General features: G+C 47.9%; 1 protein-coding gene across 1 annotated transcript in view; it reads left to right on the forward strand.

Moving 5' to 3' along the window:
• The first annotated feature begins 313 nt into the window (after window positions 1-313).
• TBX15 (T-box transcription factor 15) overlaps window positions 314-21,207 on the forward strand; it is a 128,826-nt gene continuing 107,932 nt past the window's right edge. The window contains exon 1 of the mRNA XM_006132936.4: window positions 314-828. Within this exon, the coding sequence (XP_006132998.2) occupies window positions 627-828 (202 nt within the window). The 5' untranslated portion in view covers window positions 314-626. The remainder of the gene's footprint in view (window positions 829-21,207) is intronic.

Consider the following 21,207-nt stretch of genomic DNA (forward strand, 5'->3'; position numbering starts at 1 on the left):
CCTTTCAAATACTGTGTTTGGCTTGAGTGGCGAGAGGTCACTAGAAACTCAGGGTGCGAGGCGGGGAGGAGGGAGGGTTTCGATAAGCGAGGAGTTGTTCCCTCGCTGCATTTATAGCTAGCGGCTCTCCCCCTGCGCCGCTCCATCCTCCAAAGAGTTAATTCTCCTCCAGGGTTCCAGGACCCACCAGGCCAAATTCTTAGCCCTCAAGCCTGAGTCTCTCTCCCCTGCTCATTGGGTCGCAGCTTTTGGGTTTCTCTCCTTCCCTTCCTCCTATTGGCCAGGGACTTTTTTTTTTTCTTTGACAGGCGCGAGCAGCCTGCCTAACTCTTTGGGAAAAAAAATTCCCAGAAGTTTGTATCAATCAGAGGGAGGCAGAAGGGAAAGAAGAGGAAAAAAGGAAAAAAGATGCAACCCAGCCCGCAGCCTCTCTGAGCTGGTGCTGAGCCCGGGGCTGCCCACTCGCTCCCGGCCCTGCCTCATGTAGAGTCTTCAGAGGACCCAGGGGCTCTTCGGGAGGCGCCGCTGGGGAGGGCAGAGAGGCCGGGGGCTTTGCCTCTGCCCCCCACGCTCTGCCTGCAGAGCCACCGGTTGCTCCTCCGGCGCGGCGCCGGGCTGGGGAGAAGATGAGCGAGCGGAGAAGATCTGCAGTAGCCCTCAGCTCCCGGGCTCACGCCTTCTCGGTAGAAGCCTTGATTGGGACAAATAAAAAGCGGAAACTGCGAGACTGGGAGGACAAGGGGTTGGATTTGTCCATGGAGAGCCTCAGCCCCAGTGGCCAGCTAGGGGAGAGCGAAGACCCGACCCAGTGCCTGGACCTCAACCCCGGTTAGTGACCCCCCCCCCCCGAGCCCTCAGCCCCCGTTGCCACAGGCAGGCCGGCTCGCCCAGAGGGAGCCGGGGGATGCCTCCGGCTCTGACAGCCTCCAGGCGGGTGTCTGCGCCGCCCCGCGTCGGGTGCCCTCCAGGAGCGGGTGTGGGTAATGCCGGGTGCGAGGCGCCCCCCCCCAGTGTCACGCTCCCAAGCTCGGTGCGGGATCTGTCCCCCCGGCCCGCTTCTACGGCCACTTGGCTCCTGCCCGCGCCGCACGTGCGGAGACAAAAGCGCCCAGCCCGCGGCGAACAGCTGCCGGCAGGACAGAGCGAGGGTGGCGGGAACCGCCGGTCCTGGGCCGCTGGGGCGCGGGGCTGATCACTGAGCGCAGCGCAGGGGCTGCGGGCTTGAGCGAAATGCCCCGCGCAGCAGAGCGCGCCCTCCAGGAGCCGCACCGGGGCTCGGGGCCTGATCCTGACCTTGGGGAGGCCAACAAGGGCACAGTGCAACCGACAGGCAAGGCGGCAGGATCGGGCCCCGGAGGGGTCTGGCGCCAGTGCAGTGGCCGCTGTGGGCTGCAGCTCAAGGTCCCGGCGCCGTGTGCCAGGCCCGGAGCAGGCAGTGGGTGGCTCAGGCCGACTCCCGCGGGCCATACGGGCCCGGTTGCCTTTGAGCAGGGCTCGCTGTTGATTTCAGGAAGCCGGTTGTTCTCATTTTCCCGCTTGTGCCCTGGGCCTGGCCCGCCTCGATTCCAGTCCCGGGACAAGTTAAGTAGAGAGGAGAAGGGAATGAAATACAGCCCAATGTTGCGTTACTGGCAATCGCGAACCACAGCGCTCAGTGCAACTCTGCCTGCCGCATGCAATGGCAGACACGGCCTAGGATGCCAAACCCAACCCGCGGGGGCAACCCCGGGCCGCGGGGTCCCAGCCCGGGCTCCTGCTGGGGACTGTCAGACACCCGGCTGGATTCGCTTCGTCAGGTTTTCCTTGTTCTAAACCAATGCAAATATTGACTTCATGACGGGATTTGCCCGAGGTAAAAAATTCAACTGTTGTCCCTGGGTGTTTTTTCTCAGGCCCCCATTTCCGTGTTTAGAGGTAAATGTCTCCCATAGACGTCCCTGTCTGTAACGCACTCAGGGCGCACCGCTGTAGACAGCAACTGGACCGCCAGAGCGGCAAGGGGGGAAGAAAACAAACACTGGATGAAAACTGTTCCTTTTCGCCGGAGGAACTGCCGCCTTGCTAGGGTAGTGGCCGCCGGCTCTTTGCTTCTGCACAATCTATTAGAATGCGAGTCCAGCAATTGCTATTGCGATTATATTATTATGATTAGCGGCGAAAGGGGGAGTCTGTATAATTTCCAAATCACTGTTTTATCTGGGGGGGGGGGGGAGAGGGAAAGGTAAAGTTTTCTGTTCGTCCCTGAAAAAACACTGTCTCCCGTATTTGGATCCACGGTACATTGGGACGCAATTCCTTGTTTTACTTACAAATTGTTAAATGACGAAATACAATGCACGTTTCTGAAATGCAGCATAAAAACCGGAGAAAAATGTACTGGTCAAATGCTAGAATTGTAAAAATGGATTTTGAAGAAAAAAAAGAAAGATGAGGAAATATTGAAAATTCTAGAAACCCTTTTCCCTTCCTCCGGCTCTCAGTGAATTATTTATTATTATTAATAATAGTCATCTGAATTGCAACAACATAAATTTATTTTCCTTGTGTAACCCAAAAAGATGTGCGTAAAATTGTATTTTTAGGAAATTCCCCGCGAAGAAAATGCTTCCTAGCAATGAGAAAGAGTGGAGAAATAATAAAATAATAACACCATGATAATAACAATAAAAATAACAATAATACAACTATATTAACAACAATAATAATGTAAATCAAGTTTACAAATTATTCCTCTGGATAATCAATCAAACAAATCCTTTCTCCGGTAATCTGGCAGATTTCCTTGTTATCCCATTTTTCGGTACTTTAATTTCGTTAATTTTAATACCCTTTATAGGAGGTTACACACAAAACATAAGACTGTTTAGCTTGTCCATTTCTGCATGAATTTGGGATAAAGGGAGACACCCCAAAGCGCTATATTGGAAAGCGGGTAAAACACGGCTGCTAACGTCTGAAACATTGCAAAGCAACGTGTTTTTCATAAAGCACAGCAAATCAAGACCAGATTTTAAAATCGTTTTTAGGGTGCTAGTATAAATATTGAAAAATCTGAGAGTCTAATTTGCACAATCACTTCATTAAATACATTCAGTTCAAATCTGCTATAGTTTTCCATTGCTGCTGGGTGAAAATAGATTAGCTTTTATATATACAAATACCATCATCTAATCTATCTATTTAGCTATGTATCCACACATTATATACCATGCTTATTTACAAAACACAATTACAAATTAAATGGAAATTTGGAGTTAAAGTATTTAAATCTTAACAAATCTCAAAAAGTGCATTAGAAATTAAATAAAAAAGATACTGCCCCAAACTCAAAGCGTATGCACCAAATATTCCAACAAATAATCAACGACAATTTTGTACACTGACAATGGATTTATTATTTCTTATTATTTCTCAGAAGTTCTATATTTTCAAGCCAATTTTTGTTAAAAGTTTCCCTTATCTAACAGGGGTTAATTTGATTTTTATGAAACCGAAATTAAAGAAACAAAATTGGCCATTGAGAGGATTTTAAATCAGGATAATCGAGGATATAGAACAGAAAATTCATGCAAATAGATTGTGGCGTGTGTCTGAATAGATTAATATTTAGAGTAACCGCGCATAGCTGTGACTGGTTTGATCATTCAATTCAGTATTTTTCTGTCTTGTTATCGAGGCGCTCGGGGTTTGGGTTTCATGGGGGTTAGCTGAGCGGTGTTCGCGGCTCCACGGGGATCTGCCCGGGCGGGGTGGACGGCTGCGTGTCGTGCCCTGGAACTCATGCCCCGTTCCCTAGTGAAACCGAGCGAAGGCTGGTGTCGCTGCGTCTCATTTTCGCTCTGGTTCGGAAGCGCCTTTTTTGCACCTCTCCCCGGGAATCGCACAAAAGCCGATCCGCACGAAACCACGTGCGCGGAGGAGCCCAGGCCCGTTCCCGCTGGGGTTAAATAAGCCCCCGAGCCCAGGGGCTTCCCGCCCTCGCCGGAGAGGCTATTGCGCCGCAGTGAGAGCTGAGGGCCCAGCGCCCCGCTCCCGGCAGGGGCAGTGCCACGCCCGCTGCCCGGCTGTGCTCCGCCACGGGGAGGGCGGCGTGGCTGAATCTGGCAGCGCCCGGGCCGGGTGATTTCCCCCGCAGCAGAGGCTCTTGTCGCCCGAGGAACGCGCCGTTCCCCGAGACTCACGTTACACCAGCCCGGGGCGGGACGGGGCTCGCGTGGCTGGACTTGAATCACAGAGCTACGGCCCGGCTCGCTCTGGACGAACCCGCCCCCCATGCCCGCCGGCGGGGAGCGGGCTGTGTGCGCACTGCAGGGAGTGGCGGGCGAGGGCTGCCCTCAGGCGGGAGCGGAGGACCGGCCCCCTGTGAACGTGCGCGGGGCGGAGGCGCCAGGCGCTGCTTGTCCCGCCAACTAGCCCCTCGGGCGCGCCCTCGCTCCGGGCAGTGGCCGCAGCAGGTGGCGCCCTGGCGCGGAGCCCCCCTGCCCGGGCCGCAGCAATGAGCGGGCAGGCCGGGGCGGGAGGCGGCTGCGCGGGGACGAGCGGCGAGTGTGAGGGGAAGGCCCAGGCAGCCGGCGCGCAGGGAACGGGTCCAGCCGGGCTGAGAGCGCAGGGAGCCAGCCCGCCCGGAGTGGAAGGGCCCTGGGGGCGGCTCCGACGGGGGCTGCCTGGGGGCGGCGGAGCGGGCTGGGCTGGGCTGGGCGAGCTAGCCCTGGCTGAGCATCGGGGCCAGCAGCTGCCGCAGGCGGGCAGCTCTACTCCCGGATCCGCCAGGCCCCGCAAGTCCCATCCCTTGTGCCCCGGCAGTACTTTGAAGTAGGAATAAGAGATTCTCCGGAATAGGCCACGGGGGCAGCCGTGCCGGGCACAGGACGCTGCTCCTCGTGCTGTCCGGGCCTGGCCTTGACCTGCCCGGAATGACTACGCCCACCCCAGCTGGCTACCCTGCAGTCAGAGATGCCTCTGAGCACCAAGCCTCGGGGAGGCCGGTAAATAGCACCCGCCTTTGGGGAGAACTAGCTGTTGGGTTGCGTCAGACACTGAAACGCCCAGTCCCATAAGCGGTTTTAGACAGTCGCACAATTAACACTCATCCTTGGCGTCTCTGTTTGCAGGTATTTGCACGCTAACCATGATCAGCTCTAAAGTCCTGAGTGTCTTAATCACTGGATGTTTCTATCTTTTGTATGTAATTTATTCACCATTTACAGCTGTGCCTTCAATTGTGAAAGAGCGAAAGTAACAGTCTGGGAGGACAGTTTTGTGGGCTTGTCTGCTCATCAGAAGTGTGTGCTTGTATTTTTTGTGGGTACATTCTCACAGTGACTGATCACTTCTAAAATCTGGATTCTTCTTTGAAGTACAGATTTTCTCTCTATCACTGCCGCTGTACTTATAAAATATGCACAGGCACAAGTTATACTGTATTACAGCAAGAACATAGTGGGGCAGTAAGAAGTTTTATTCTTTGAGTTTAAGATAGCCATATGGTAAATGGAGAAGCCACCAGTGAAACATGCACATTTCCTTCAACAAATGCCTGTAACATCTTGATACCACACAGTCCTCCAGGATATTGTATATGCCACATATTTTATGGAAGAAAACATATGAAAAATGTTTGAGAGTTTCACAGTTTGTCAAAGTTGGTCAGTATTTCATATCCTTCCTATAAAGGCATGCAGTGTAGTTACTGTGGGAGAGAAAATAATACATATTAGAAAGATATAAAAACAATCCACCACACTGTCTAATTTTATGGTGTGATGACTTGTGTCCTATCACGATTAGAGACAAAAGCATTACACTCTTGGCAAGGGGGGAATTCCTGGGTCCTTTCCAATGGTATGAAGCGCTTGTGCCTAGACCTAAGTGTTCATGAACTATTCATCTTAAACCTGCTCTGGACTGAATACAAACTGTCATGCACATTAGCGTCATATAATTTTGTGGGGAAAATTCCAGACTTTGTGGAAAGGAGAAAGCAAGGATGTCTAAAATAACAACTACAACAAACAGCGGCTGTGTAAAACTGCTCAGAGGTTTCGAACTGGGAAGTAATCCTGGCCAAGAGGGATTAGTGGGCAGAAAGCAGGTAAGAGAGTCAACGGGCTGAGGCAAATGTAATTCCTGCAGCAATAAATACAGTTTAGCACATATTTCCACAAATGATCATAGAGATATAATCACCACTTGTTATTTTTATGTATATATATTATACATGCATTCCTATTCATATATGCGAATGTATGTATAATGTAAAATACACAAAACACATATATCTGTATATAATTTAGAAATAAGAACATAAAAATGGCCATACTGTGTCAGACCAATAGTCTTTCTAGCCCAGTATCCTGTCTGCTGACAGTGGCCAATGCCAGATGAATCATAGGAATGAACAGAACAGAGCAATTATCAAATGATCCATCGACTGTTGTGCAGCCCCAGCATCTGGCAGTCAGATGCTTAGTTACATCTAGATCATGAGGTTGCATCTCTCTTGACTATCTTGGCTAATCACCACTGATGGACTTATCTTCCATGGGCCTAAGGTGGAAAATATGGAATTGAGTTTTGGTTAAGAACTGTCTGATAGAGTTTGGTGAGGCAGAGGGAGAGGACTTGGGAAACTTCAGTTCCATTCTCAGTTCTGCCACTCTCTTGGGCTATGTCTACACTGGCAGGTTCTTGCGCAAGAATGGCCATTCTTCCGCAGAGCGTCCACACTGCCTGCCCGCTCTTGCACAAAAAGATTTACAGTAAAGCGTGGTAAGAGAGGGCTTCTTGCGCTAGAGCTACGCTCTTTTCTAACAAGTGTAAGCTCTCTTGCGCAAGAGCTCTTGTGCAAGAGGGCAGTGTGGATGCGCAGCAGGGGTTTCTTCCGTAAGAAAGCCCTATGGCTAAAATGGCCATCAGAGCTTTCTTGCGCAAGAGAGTGTCCACACTGCCATGGATGCTTTTGTGCAAAAGCATGTGGACGTGTTCTTGTGCAAGAGTTCTTGTGCAGGAACTCTTGTGCAAGATGTTCTTGCACAAGAACCCGCCAGTGTAGACATAACCTTGGTGTGGCACCTTTATGCAGATCAAGTTGCCATTCTGTGGTTCAGCTTTCCCATCTGTAAAACAGGGGCTACGTCTACACTGGCACCCTTTTCCGGAAATGCTTAAAACGGAACAGTTTTCCATTATAAGTATTTCCGGAAAAAGCACGTCTACATTGGCAGGATGCTTTTCCGGAAAAGGACTTTTGCCTGAACGGGAGCAGCATAGTTTTTTTGGAAAAACAATGATTTTACATCCGGAAAAGCAAGCGGCCAACGTAGACAGCTGGCAAGTTATTCTGGAACAGTGGCTGCTTTTCCGGAATAAGTGGCCAGTGTAGACACAGCCAGGGTGTATGAGACCTACTGCCCTCTGTGATTTGCAGATCCAAAATGCTGTGTTAGAACAAAGGCCTTGTCTACACTATACCCTCCCCCTGTTGATCTACTCTACACAACTTCAGCTACACAAATAGCATAGCTAAAGTTGACATACTCACCACCGTGTCTTCCATGCAGTAAGGTCAGTGGGGACTGCTCTCCCGTTGACTCTGGCTACTCTTCTTGCCCTGGTGGAGTACTGGAGTCAATGAGAGAGCACTTGGAGATTGATTTATCGTGTCTAAGCAGATGTAATAAATTGGTCAGTGGATTGATTGTTGCAGCACCAATCCACCATGACACAGAGACAAGTCCTAAGTGTTAGAAAGTTCTAAATGAGTATTTGAGCAGACATGGCTGAAATTAACAGACTGTATTTGATAATTTGAGGAAATGATGAAAATGTAACCTCCGGGATGTGTATGCACTTTGCCCGCAGAAAGGATGCTGTTGCTTTCAGAAGGTGACATTGTAAAGAAAAGGAGATGGGGCTGTCTAGATGGGTGCCAGGAGAACACTGTGGGAGTTCAGACTATGTTTGTATTGCTCAAATTCCTATGACCCTTAATTCTTGAGGAAAGAGCAAGCAAGTGAGCAGGATTAATCTCTGTAGTAATCTCTGTCTTACTGGTTTGGTGGGCTCCTGCTGTCATGCCTGGTAAACTCTTCCTGCAGGGAAGTGGATTATTCACATCAAACTAAGATTAGTATATGTGAATGGTATAATATGAAACAAATCCAGGAATGGTTTCCAAAACAGCAGAGTCTTAGGAGACAGCATGTCAAACAATGTCTTTCTTTCTTGCTTTCTTCTTTTAAGTGTCCCAAACGATACAAAATTACTCCATCTGCGGGAAGTGGGTAAAGGTGGGAATGCAAATGACGTTCTTGTCTGCGTTGAGATCTCAGGGAAAATCCAAAGAGCTTCTATTACAAACACAAGTCAAGTAACTTCTTACTAACCATCCATCACATCTCCTTCCTCTCACTTCAGGCTGAGCTCTTATATCAAATATCAGCGTAGCTAGTCTCCCTCAGGCAGAGGTGTCCTGGTCTATCTATTTCTGTCTTTACCAAAAACTGATGCTTTTTTCAGATGGAAAAGCAAAAGAGAGAACCGGACTGGGTGCATGGGATGGATTAGATGACCTCTTGAGGTTCCTTCCAGCCCTACATTTCTGTGATTCTAAGTCTGGTACTTCCAGAAAATAACATATCTGTTGCCTTAGGTTCTGATCCTGCAAACCCCTCTTCACATGAATATTCCTGTTGCAGTCAATGGATTTCTTGCATAAAACAAAGTTTGCAGTCTTGGGCCCTTAAGCTATGTCTGCACTTCAGTGCTATTTCAGGATACTGAGGTATCCCGAAATAGCTATCCCACGTCTTCACAGAAAACCTGGTATTTTGGGCTCGCTATTCTGATGTCCCTGTAAACCTCATTCTATGAGAAGTAAGGGACGTTTTGGTATAGTGCTTTATTTCGAAATTTGGTGCTATGTAGACAGTGCCAAATGACTAAATTAGCTATTTCGAAATAGCTCAAATTGTGTATCTTATTTTGCGTTACGGTGCTATGTAGATGCACCCTCTGAATCGTGGTGTATATTAAAAAATGTTCTGGGGGTAACTAAACCCATTCAAATCAATCTAATTTCACCGGGGCAACCCCCAAAGTACATGTATTGAAACTTGTTCAAAAAGCACTTTAATCAGTTTATGCTGTAAGCTAAATCAATGCATGTGCAATGCAAACCATTTAAAGTCATTATAGAGTAAGGCTTTACACTAGTGTAACTAAATTCATTTTTTAGTTATCTTGTTACGAGTTTTCTAAAAAACGTTTGTGAGATTATCATAGTTTCTCAGAAGGGCTGGGTTTCTCAGTATCGAGCAATGGTATTTTATTAGTTTGTGACCAAATACTTCTAATCCTACTATATGGCTTGCAGCAGGGGAGTGGGATGTGTTTAATATTAAATAGTAGAACAGAGGTGAAATGATAAGAATTTGCTAGTTGGGAAATTAAGCCAGCTTTAATTTAATCTTTTTGGCCGAGCCACATTAGCCTTTTAAATGAATGAACAAACACTTCCACCTCTGCTAAAGATGGTACAATCCCACTGTCAGCAGTAAAGATGGGAATCCATGCAAACAGCCCTCCAAGTAGCCCTGTTCTTTTAAAGCACCTCATCATCTAACCCTGCTCGGAGCTGGTCCACACAACCCCATGTTAAAATATTGGCATTTTCTGGCACTGTCTACATGAGTGCTTCCACAGCTGCTCCCACTTGCAGTGATGTGCTGCACGTTGTTTGCAGCACTGGGTTACTTTTTAGAAAAAATTACCAGTGTAAACAAGGCCTTTGAGCCTCCATTTCACCTCTGTAAAATACAGATAATATTAATCTAACTGATTGCTAAAACACTTTGAGTTCTTTGGGTAGAAAATACTACTTCTTCTTCTGGTCAGGCTTGTAAGATCCTACGGTGACAGGGCAAGAGAAATGTGAAGTGCTATTACTGTAAAATTAAACTGCAATCTTATTGAAAGACAGTGAAGACATTTTAAAATTGTAACATGATCAGAAAACCTAGGTCCAGTTAAGACTTTGTCAGCAGCATTCATACAAAATACAATATTTTAACTGAGAGGGGAGGGGGGTAAAAGGGGCAGTTGCCCCCGCCCGGTGATTCAAAGGGGGGGGGCGTGCAGGGCTTCTGACTGCCACCACTGCTACTGTGTCACCAGTAGCGGCTGGAGCCTTGGGCCCTTTGAATCACTACCAGAGTGCTGCATTGCATGCTCCATGTGGCTTTGGGGACTGGGCGGGAGGTATGCTGCACTCCGTGAGACACAAAAGACTGGCTGCTTCCAGCCCCACCAAGGCCCCACCCCTTTCTGGGAGCGTTGAACTGTCCCCCCCCCCGCCCTCCCGTCCACCTTGCCTATGGGCTAGCACAGGCGGTTGCTGCTCCTGACTGAGTAGACTGGAAGATTAGAAAGCAGTGAGTAACAAAATCATTCAGAGAACTGAGGAAAGGTTTGGATAATCTCTCCATGCACAATATGCTAAGCAGCCCTATTGATCTGGCAGTATTGTGAAGATGCTGTGAAGAAGACCTAGTGGCAGATGCAAAACAGTTTTCCAAAGATTGCTCCAGAGACAATGCAAGGGCTAAAATGTTTATATTTGTAAATGTAGTTTATGATTGTAACGTAGGGCAGAGTGATTCCGGTAAATACCTCAGGCTGCCATTAACCGCTCGTCCTTCCTAAGATTTACTTTAGTGTTGACATCCAGTCTCTCTGTTCCCTCACTACACTGACAAGGATCCTGCCTTCCATGAGGGGAACAAAGGACACACCTACCACATTGTCAAATGGACATCGCCAGTGACATCCACACCAGGCCAGAAGCTTGGAAAGAAGTTATTGCCAGCCAGCCTTAAAATAACTGATGTACACTTTCAGAAGTGTAGCTGGTACAAGTTCCATTAATAATAATTTCTTGGATATGGGCCCAATGTAGAGGTCTTGGTGCTCAGTAAATTAGTCCACCAGCACCTCCACTTACCTCTGGAGAGCTGCATTCAACTTTAGCCTGGGGCACAAGGTAACGTACATTTGGTGGTCTCTCGTCCCAACATCTGCACACATTTCAAAACTGCTACGCAGGTTATACAATTGAGCAGCTGAAGACGTCCCAAGATTGAAATATGCAGATCAGGACTGGCTTAGGGGTGTATGTGTCTCGGCAGAACTATTTGTGGAAGTTTGAATAGCAAATCACAGGCTGTGTACCTGCCTCTAGGCTATATTGTTAGATCCTAGCACTGTTATCATTTTGAGTTAATACATTATTTTAAGAAAATACAAACTAATGTTAGAAAGTAGTTGGATACTCTCTCACAAGTGCAGGGTCCCAAGTTCCAGCGGCAAGGAAGAATCACAGTTCCAAACCAGGGACATTTAAAAAATCCTTTTGTGGTCTCATAAGCCTAATCCTCATTACAGGCAGTCCCCGACTTACGCGGATCCGACTTATGTTGGATCCGCACTTACAAACAGGGCTTTTCTCGCCCCGGAGCTTACGGGCGGCGGGTCACCACCCGTGTCCTCCGGGGCGAGAAAAGCTTCTCCCAGTCTCCCTGGTCTGCTGGGGGGGGGGGGGGTCCAGCAAAGCCGCTGGACCCCCCCAGCAGACCAGGGACACCCGAGCAAAGCCGCCCAGGCGGCGGGACTCCCGCCGCCTGGGCGGCTTTGCTCCTGTCCCCCTGGTCAGCTGGGGGGGGGTCCAGGGCTTTGCTGGACCCCCCCAGCAGACCAGGGGGACAGGAGCAAAGCCGCGGAGCACGCCCGCAGCGGGACAGCCCGGGCGTGCCTGGGCTGTCCCGCTGCGGGCGTGCTCCAAGGCTTTGCTCCCCATCTCCCTGCAGACCAGGGAGATGGAGAGCAAAGCTGCTGAGCACGCCCGCAGCGGGACAGCCCAAGCGCGCCCGGGCTGTCCCGCTGCGGGCGTGCTCAGCGGCTTTGCTCCCCGTCTCCCTGGTCTGCAGGGAGACAGGGAGCAAAGCCTTGGAGAACACCCGCAGTGGGGCAGCCCAGGCGCACTTGGGCTGTCCCGCTGCGGGCGTGCTCTGCGGCTTTGCTCCTGTCCCCCTGGTCTGCTGGGGGGGGGGTGCAGCTAGTGGGCCCCCCCCAGCAGACCAGGCTTTTCTTGCCTACCCCTGGGGTAGAGCAGCTGGGGGCTGCCGGGTTGGTCCCGCAGTGCCGCTCTGGACCAACCCGGCAGCACCCCAGCTGCTCTGCCCCAGGCGTCCTGATTCAGCCGCTGCTGGTCAGTTTCAGCAGCGGCTGAATCAGGATGCCTGGGGCAGAACAGCTGGGTTGCTCCAGTAGTGCCGAGGAGCCGCGCTACTGGAGCAACCCAGCAGCACCCCAGCTGCTCTGCCCCAGGCGTCCTCAAGTCAGCTGCTGCTGAAACTGACCAGCGGCTGACCACAGGAAGCCCAAGGCAGAGTTGCTCTGCCCCAGGCTTCCTGGAATCAGTCGCTGATCAGTTTCAGCAGCAGCTGACTTGGGGATGCCTGGGGTTCTTAAGTTGAATCTGTATGTAAGTCAGAACTGGCGTCCAGATTCAGCCGCGGTTGAAACTGATCAGTTTCAGCAGCGGCTGACGCCAGTTCCGACTTACATACAGATTCAACTTAAGAACAAACCTACAGTCCCTATCTTGTACGTAACCCGGGGACTGCCTGTATTAATTATCCTGATAATACAATATTATTAGGCTGCCTATTGAACTGCTTTGGACTGCCACTCACCAACACAGAGCTCATGAGTTGGAGATACCAAAGTGGATCTGTTTTCTCAGATCGATCCAGGGCTCCCAACAATTCCTGTGGACTTCACCTCGGGTATTTACCTGCTGCAGCTCTCCTGATCTGTAGATGGTGAAGTACACCCGGGACTCAGGACAGAGAGTTCTGTTCATTCCCTCATCTCCTTTGCTTCTTTCAGGAAAATTAGATGGAAGGGGATTTTATCACAAGTGTAGGAACTAGCTTGGTGCTCCTAATGGGCCTCAATCCCATTCAGAAATCCTCTTATAAAATCACAGCTGTTATTTGCTTAAATATCCCAGTGTTCTGTCTTGGTGCTGTGATGAGCTTTACAAATCATATTTTGGGTAACTTGTGTAACCCAGAACTTCCCAGGGTTGGTTTGTTATTGCTACATCTTAGCCTGTGCTTCTGAAATAATTCGGATGTGCATTACATTTCACCAGGTTTTATTCGGCCATTAGCACTCCAGTACATCTGGGTGTGAAAAGTACAGGAAATAAAACAAATAGGATCTGCTTCTGTTCTCCCAGTTGTTAATAGCAACACTCTCACGACTTTCCATAAGAGCAAATTCCAGCCCATACATTATACTAAATGCTTCCTAAGCTTAAATAAACCTCCACGAGATAATTGAGGTGGGTAACCATAAATCTGTAGGCAACATTTCCTCTTGCAAGTGTAGCAATTGCTTCTGAAATTACATTTTATGTATTTAGCAGACACACAGAGGGCTGTCGTACTTTGATCTAATTCTAGTGGTTGGAGTTAGCATGGCTGGGTGGTGCTGGTGACCTGTGGCATAGAAGTGGTCAAACTGTGGTGGGCCCTTCTGGCCATACAACTTTCTGACTATGACATGCAGCATGTAAAAATGAAATCAAGTAGCAAAGTGCCTGTTCTTGACCATGTTATGGCAGATGATAAACCTAAAGTTATGCTGAAGCCTGGTTTATTGGCTAGCTGCTATGTTAGGGCCAGATCCTGCTAGCTGCCGAGCCCCCAACCACTCTCAATGCTTTTTTGGTGGTGGCCTTTGCGATGTCAGTCTTCATGGCCTAATTTTTAGAGGTGCTGATCATCCAGAACTGACACTCAACTTATCACCTCTTCCTTGGGCACTCGTCTGGGGGTCTCAGGCATCCCTTCCCCAACTGTGGAGTCATCAGGCATTCCTCATTTACATCCTGGCGCATCTTTCTCGATGCTGAAGTGCTGGCTCAATCCCAGCGAAAAGGAGAGGAAAGCAAGAGGGTCGGATCCACAAAGCAGCTTAGGTGCCCTGCTGTCACGTCATGCAGCTAAGATGCATGTTATGCCACTCAAATGCACCAAGCACCGGCTCAGTTGCTGCCCAACCCACCCTAATGCTGTAGCCTCTGAACTCCCATGGCTGGTACGGCTAAGTCTACACTACATACTGCTTTGTGTGGCATGTGTAGTAGTACAGCATATCACACCCCACTGCTGTGTATAGCTACACGTGCCAGTAAAAAGTGTGGGCTGCAGGGAGCCATTCCCCACTCACTCTCCACTGCCAGGGCCTTTCCTTGATGTCAGACTCTTTCTCTGCAGCAGGGAAAAGCTCTAATAGCAGGGAACCAGCAGGATAGTGTCTAAACCCACTAAATGTAATACTGAAATACGCTCTAGGAATAGCAGTGTGGGATGGTTTAGACTAGCAGAAAGCCATGCAAAGTGTATACTAGGGTTCATACCCAGAGCCTTCAGGCATGTCAGTGCTCTGCTCCCCTCACCATCTCCACTGCTGCTTAAACCTGCCTGGAGGCTGCCTGAATACATACGTGGTGCAGCGCCAAAAGAAGAGTGTTGTGTAGACATAGCCTCAGTTGCCATGGGGTGGGCAGGTGTACAGCTGATTACAGTTCTAATGCTGATGAGCTGCTTGGTATCCTTGCTCACTCCTAAGCCCTGTTGAGATTCCCCCCTGCCCACATCACCTGATGGCCTGATCTGGCAGGTGTGTTCTAAGCATGCCAGAGCTGGGTTCAAGACCCTGCACCAAAAAACATTTCTACGGAGTGGAACAGCTTTAATGAAGGTGATTGAGAGAGGCCAAAAAGACGTCTCCTCCCCTAAGCAAACCCAATGACTTTGTAGTCAGATACCTCTTCTGTGGCGAATGAGAAATCTCAGGTCAAGACCTTCCAGCCCCTTGGTGCCTAACTACAGTAAAACTCCATTAGTCCGGCATCCAATGCTCCGGGACTCCTGATGGTCCGGCACCATCAGGAACCCGGAAGTGCTGGGGCAGCCGGACAGGCTTCCCCCATTCAGCTGCTGTTGAAACTGACCAGCAGCTGAATCGGGGAAGCCGGGAGCAGAGCAGCTGGGGTGCTGCCGGGTTGGTCTCGTAGCGCTGCCCCTCGGGGCTGCGGGACCAATCCAGCAGCACCCCAGCTGCTCTTGGGGATGCCTGGGGCAGAGCAGCTGGAGTGTTGCCGGGTTGGTCCCGCAGCGCCAAAGGACAGCGCTGCGGGACCAACCCGGCAGCACCCCAGCTGCTCTATTGCAGGCATCCCAGATTCAGCTGCTGCTGAAACTGACCAGCAGCGGCTGAATCAGGGATGCCTGGGGCAGAGCCGGACTATCGTAAGGGGGGGGCTATGAGGGGCCTGCGGTGGCATCCCCTCCCACCCCACTCCAGACCCCTCATAACCCCCCCTTCTGATAGTCCGGCATATTTGATAATCCAGCACCACCCGGGGTCCTAAAGGTGCCGGATTATCGGAAGTTTACTGTACTTCTCATGAATGAGGCTTTGGCCACAACGCTCTCCTAGTTGTTTCCTACTGGTTAGCTTAGTCTGTTGGCTTTCTGCTCAGTCTGCTGGTTTCTCGGGATCCCTTTCTTAGGCAACTAACCCGCCTTCTGCATCAGATCCCTGGGGTGCCTAGCTCAAGGCTGAGGATTCCACCGGTTGGCAGGGCTGTTTACATTTCTTTGTGACCTTAGGCCTGGGTGACTGCTTTTAGCAAATGAAAGGAGTCAAGTCTGCCTCCCGTGTGAAGTTGGCAGGTGGTAATGCTCCTCATGCTTTCTATTGGATTGTAACTGGTGATTGAGAGAGGCCAGAAAGATGCCCCCCACCCAAAGCAAACCCCATGGCTTGGTAGTCAGGTTTTTCCAATTTGCCCTGCATTGACAGATTCTAGCACGTGATCTCTTTGTTGTGTAACTCTTTCACTGCCCTTCACGCAAGGCCACTGAGAGAGCATACTTTTAAAGTAAGACGTTGGATCTTCCCTTGAAAGCAGCATGCTTGATGTGTTCCCGTAGCTTCCCACACATCGAGCTCTGGATGCCTATACACTTGCGTTTTACTTTTGTTTGTTTTTTTAAAGTCAACAGGTTTATTGGTCTAGGATTTTGGGGTTTCCTCACCAGGCTGCTCGGAGCGAGTAAATGAAAGAGTCCCTCAAGCAACTCCAGTAAAGGCTCTGTCTGCCCAGCAGCACCCTAGGCACGTTATCTGCTTAAATGCTACTAAGTGACACTCATACAAGATTAGCATGGCAGGTGTGCTGTGCACATTGTGTAACTCTGTGGCTGGGTGGCAGAAAGGTTGTGCCGCCTTCTTAAGGACTGTTCAGGTTAATCCTTACACAGTGGCTCGGTTTGCTCCTGGGCCCAAGACAAAAGCTCACAAGGAGCTGGGATGGTTGTGGAGCTCTGTCGTGATTTGTTTCTATATTGCAAAAAATGGCATTGGTAAAAAGACTTTCTGAGAGAGTAGGGTTACGATTAGGGCTTTCCCTGTTTCCTTCATTAAGTTGTCGGTGACAAAGTGCCAACTCATCAGAGGGGTTTTAGGTTCGTTGGCTGATTAGCAGTAAGAAGTGGGAAGGTTTTTTTCCCAGGATAATTTGGGAAAATATTTACTTTGGTTAAATAAAAATGAAGAGCAGCTTAATCAAATACCCACAGGACACAACAGCAAACAATCCAATACAATTATATAATTTGGAGCAACTCAAATCTACCCAAAAGGTGGCTTTGGACATTGGTGGTCCCCTCGCTGCTTCCACCATGTCATCTCCTCCCTTGAAGAGGAGTTTGGAGACAGCAGCTGGACTAGGGGGTCCATTGGAATCCTGTAGAAGCAGAACTGGCCCCAGGCTGAGACACTGTGCTAGGGAAATGACTCAAGGAGCACCTTGAGAGCCACAGGGATGATCAGTTATTATTATTCTTGCTGGTGTAGTGCCTAGCAGCCTCTGTTACAGTCAGACCCCTGTTGTACTGGGTAAATAGTTTCTGCTCTACAGAGGATGCAATCTGTACTACATATTTTGGTTAGATATCCATTTGTACTTATGCACATGCTTAAGTATGTGAATAGTCCCATACCTACAATTAAGCACGTGCATAAGAACATTGATGATCAGGTTAGGGAGCTCAGCAACTTGCAGGACTGAGCTATGAGAGTTTACTAATTTTCTTGCATCACCTGTTTTTAATGAATATAATTTATTTGTGTTTTTAGATGTGTCCCTCTGTTAATAACTGTGGTTAATAGCTATAGATTTTTGACTAGAAGTAGCTGTCATTGTTCTTATCCTTTCAACGGTGGCACTGTATAGTTTTGATAAGTGACATATGTAATTGTGTATGTCTATTGTAATGATATGTATTGTCTTTTTGGTACAATTTACTTTGAGTAAGACTGTGAACTAAACATCTATACCACCTAAAGATTGTGAGCTAAACATTCAATTTTTAAATTATTGCATTTGAAAAGGCACCACCACCATTCTTTTTCAGCATCTATAGTCTATTATTGTGACAGATACTACAAATTAATACTCTAGGTAGGCTTGGTAGGTAGAGATAGGAAAGTCTTTGTCAGCAAGAGGTTTCAAGCCTTAGACAAGGAAAGCTGCTTCCAGGTTTTATTGCGATGGCAGCTGTTTTACTTTGGAAATCAAACACCTATTTAAAGGGGGAATTGTCTTAGTTTTCATAGATAGATAGATAGATATTCTACTTCCTACTATCTATCTATCTATCTATCTATCTATCTATCTATCTCTGATTAAATCTTCATTAGTCCTTTGAAGTTCACTAGAAATCTTGAAACAGAATGAAAAATTCCTCTGTCTTTAATCAGAGCCAGTTTGCATATTCACCTTTCCCATTTATACGATAGGTTTGTGAGCAAGGGCTTACCAGAAAACAAAAGTCAGGGAGAAATTTTCTCTCAAAAAGGGTAATTCCAACCCCCCCCCCCCAGTATTAAACAGAAAAGTTATTAAAACAAACAAACAAACAAACAAAACAAACAAACAAAAAGAAAAACAACCACACGTTGAAAGACACATTGAAAACATTTGCCTAAGATTGTCACTCTGCTAAACTGAAGCAGAGCTGGAGACATTCCTGAAGCATTTAAATCTAATGAGCAAGGCACAGGCCAAGCAAAATGGAAAGAAGTTTTAATGTTGAATAACTCAGGAGCAATGGCAAAACAGCCAGGAGGAGAAGGAAATTGGACTTTGAGCAGCTGGTTCTTTTAGCAAAAGAAAATAATAGTACAGTAAAAGCCAAACCAAGCAATGTGGGGCAAATCTGGGATTATGTTCTGCCGTCAGTCCAAAAGGGACATTGTCAACATGATATTTTTGATACTGCCTACTTTCAAAATCATCCACTTTCTAATATTATTAATATTCTTATATATGTTTAAAAATGCTATAAACATTTTTGGTTAGAGCTTTTCTACTCCTCTTTTCATGCTTATTAGTGGTCTTTTCAGTTAGCCACTTCCTCCATTTTGACAGGTCAGGCCTCAAATCTGCAAGCATTTATGCATGTGCTTAATTTTACAACCCTGGGCAATGCCATTAACATCACTCATGGTGGTAAAGGCAATTATACACAGAGCAGCTGCAGGATTAGGACCAGCTATACAGGGATATTAAAGCTGCCTATGCCCAAAATGCTGCCCATGGCACAAATTAAACACTCGGAGACCACAGATTAAAATATTGTCCTCTCCTTCCCCAATCACTGGAATCTTAGATGTTGTTAGTGGCTATTGCAGATGAATACATTTCAGAGAGACATATGATTTTTCATGTCAAGCGTGTCATTTTAAACAAAACTGCTCATTAAGGGATGATTTGGCTTGAGAGGCATTAGAACTGAAGGGGTGGGAGACAAAATCGGATTCTTTTACATTTTTACTTTTCTTTTTAATATAAAACTATTGATCTGTTTGGTTGCTCAACCTTGGAATCTAGTGGGGGAGAAAGCTTTTGTTTTTATTTCACCTGCCTTATGAGGTCTCCTGGTATGTTTAGCATTTCTGTTTAATGGCGCTCAGACAGGTGCTAATGTCATTATTTCACACTTTTTATGGGGACACCAAATGCCACAATGGAAAATGAAATCAAGCTGCAACCCCTTAGAGTTCTTGTTCATAGGCCCATGTACACCACTGCCTGGGCAATAGATTAGGTAACTTTTATAAAGGTAGAGACATATGCTTCCCAATGCCCATGTCACTTTTGAAAATGGGACTTTGGTTTCTGAGTCACTTAGCTGTTTTTGGAAATTTGATCTGTTGCCTAGGCCACCATTTACCAGGTTATGTTGGCATGTGCTCACAGCTTTTAGAAGTCTAGTCTAGATTAGGGATGTAAGAGTGTAGTCGATTAACTGATTAACTGATAAGCAAAAACTTATTGGTTAATGCTGTAGACTACATGCATCCTCCCCTACCCCACCAGTACATTTTTAAGCAGGCTGGCCAGAAGCCTGACTCAGTCCTGGCTCATACCACGTCTGGGACCTGCCCCCACTGGGGCTCTGCATTTAAAGTGTATTAGGAGGCAGGCAGGCAGGCAGGCAGCTCAGCTCAGTTCTGGCTTCTGCTGGGTCCTGGAGCTCAGACCTGCCTCTGGACAGGGGCTGATGCTGCCCTAATAGACAGGCAGCAGCATGGAGTGTCAGGGAATTCCTTAGGAGTGGGGCTGGAGTGTACTGGAATAGTCAAGTAACTGATAAGAATTAATGAGGTTACTCGACTATTTTATTAACCGATATTTAACATCCCTAGTCTAGATAAGGCATACTGCTTTTGGCATGTGCTGAACTGGTTGAGTTAAATCTTAGGAATCCCCAGTCTGGAACGGGTCCCATATGAAGAGAGATTAAAAAGACTTGGACTTTTCATCTTAGAAAAGAGGAGACTATGGGGGGATATGATAGAGGTCTATAAAATCATGACTGGTGTAGAAATAGTGAATAAGGAAAAGTTATTTACTTATTCCCACAATATAAGAACTAGGGGTCACCAAATGAAATTAATAGGCAGCATGTTTAAAACTAATAAAAGGAAGCTTTTCTTCACTCAGCGCACTGTCAGCCTGTGGAACTCCTTGCCAGAGGACGTGGTAAAGACTAGGGGTATGTCTACACTACCCCGCTAGTTCGAACTAGCAGGGTAATGTAGGCATACCGCACTTGCAAATGAAGCCCGGGATTTGAATTTCCCAGGCTTCATTTGCACAAGCGGGGCGCCGCCATTTTTAAAACCCCGCTGGTTCGAACCCCGTGCAGCGCGGCTACACGGGGCACGAACTAGGTAGTTTGAACTAGGCTTTCTAGTTCGAACTACCGTTACTCCTCGTGGAATGAGGAGTAACGGTAGTTCGAACTAGGAAGCCTAGTTCAAACTACCTAGTTCGTGCCCCGTGTAGCCGCGCTGCACGGGGTTCGAACCAGCGGGGTTTTAAAAATGGCGCCCCGCTTGTGCAAATGAAGCCCGGGAAATTCAAATCCCGGGCTTCATTTGCAAGTGCGGTATGCCTACATTACCCTCCTAGTTCGAACTAGGAGGTTAGTGTAGACATACCCTAGGAGTTTAACAGGGTTCAAAAAAGAGCTAGATAGATTAATGGAGGTTAGGTCCATCAATGGCTATTAGCCAGGATGGGTAGGAATGGTGTCCCTAGCCTCTGTTTGTCTGGAAATGGATGACAGAAGAGGGATCACATGATGGTTACCAATTGTGTTCCCTCCCTCTGGGACATTTGGCATTGGCCACTGTTGGCAGACAGGATACTGGGGTAGATGGACTGTTGGTCTGGCCCAGTATGGCCATTCGTATGTTCTTATGGCTCTAGCATTGCACCCCAAATTCTAGTATTGAGGAGGCCATTGAAATTATCATGATCAGGCCAAAAATAATTAAGTCAATAATTGTGGGATTGAAAAGTATTTGGTGAAAGGGTTGTTTCCTCTCCCAGCATCTATCTGAGATACAGGTTAAAAAGAAGAGAAGGGGTCTGCTGTTCCCCCAGTTTTGGAATTTGATTGCAAAGAATGTGCAACAGAGACAAGCAATTAGGGTGTGTCTAGACTACAGTTTTGTCGACAAAAGTGGACTTTTGTCGACAAAACTATACCTGCGTCC

The sequence above is a fragment of the Pelodiscus sinensis genome, chromosome 1, assembly GCF_049634645.1.
Source record: "Pelodiscus sinensis isolate JC-2024 chromosome 1, ASM4963464v1, whole genome shotgun sequence".
In the NCBI taxonomy this organism is placed as follows: domain Eukaryota; kingdom Metazoa; phylum Chordata; order Testudines; family Trionychidae; genus Pelodiscus; species Pelodiscus sinensis.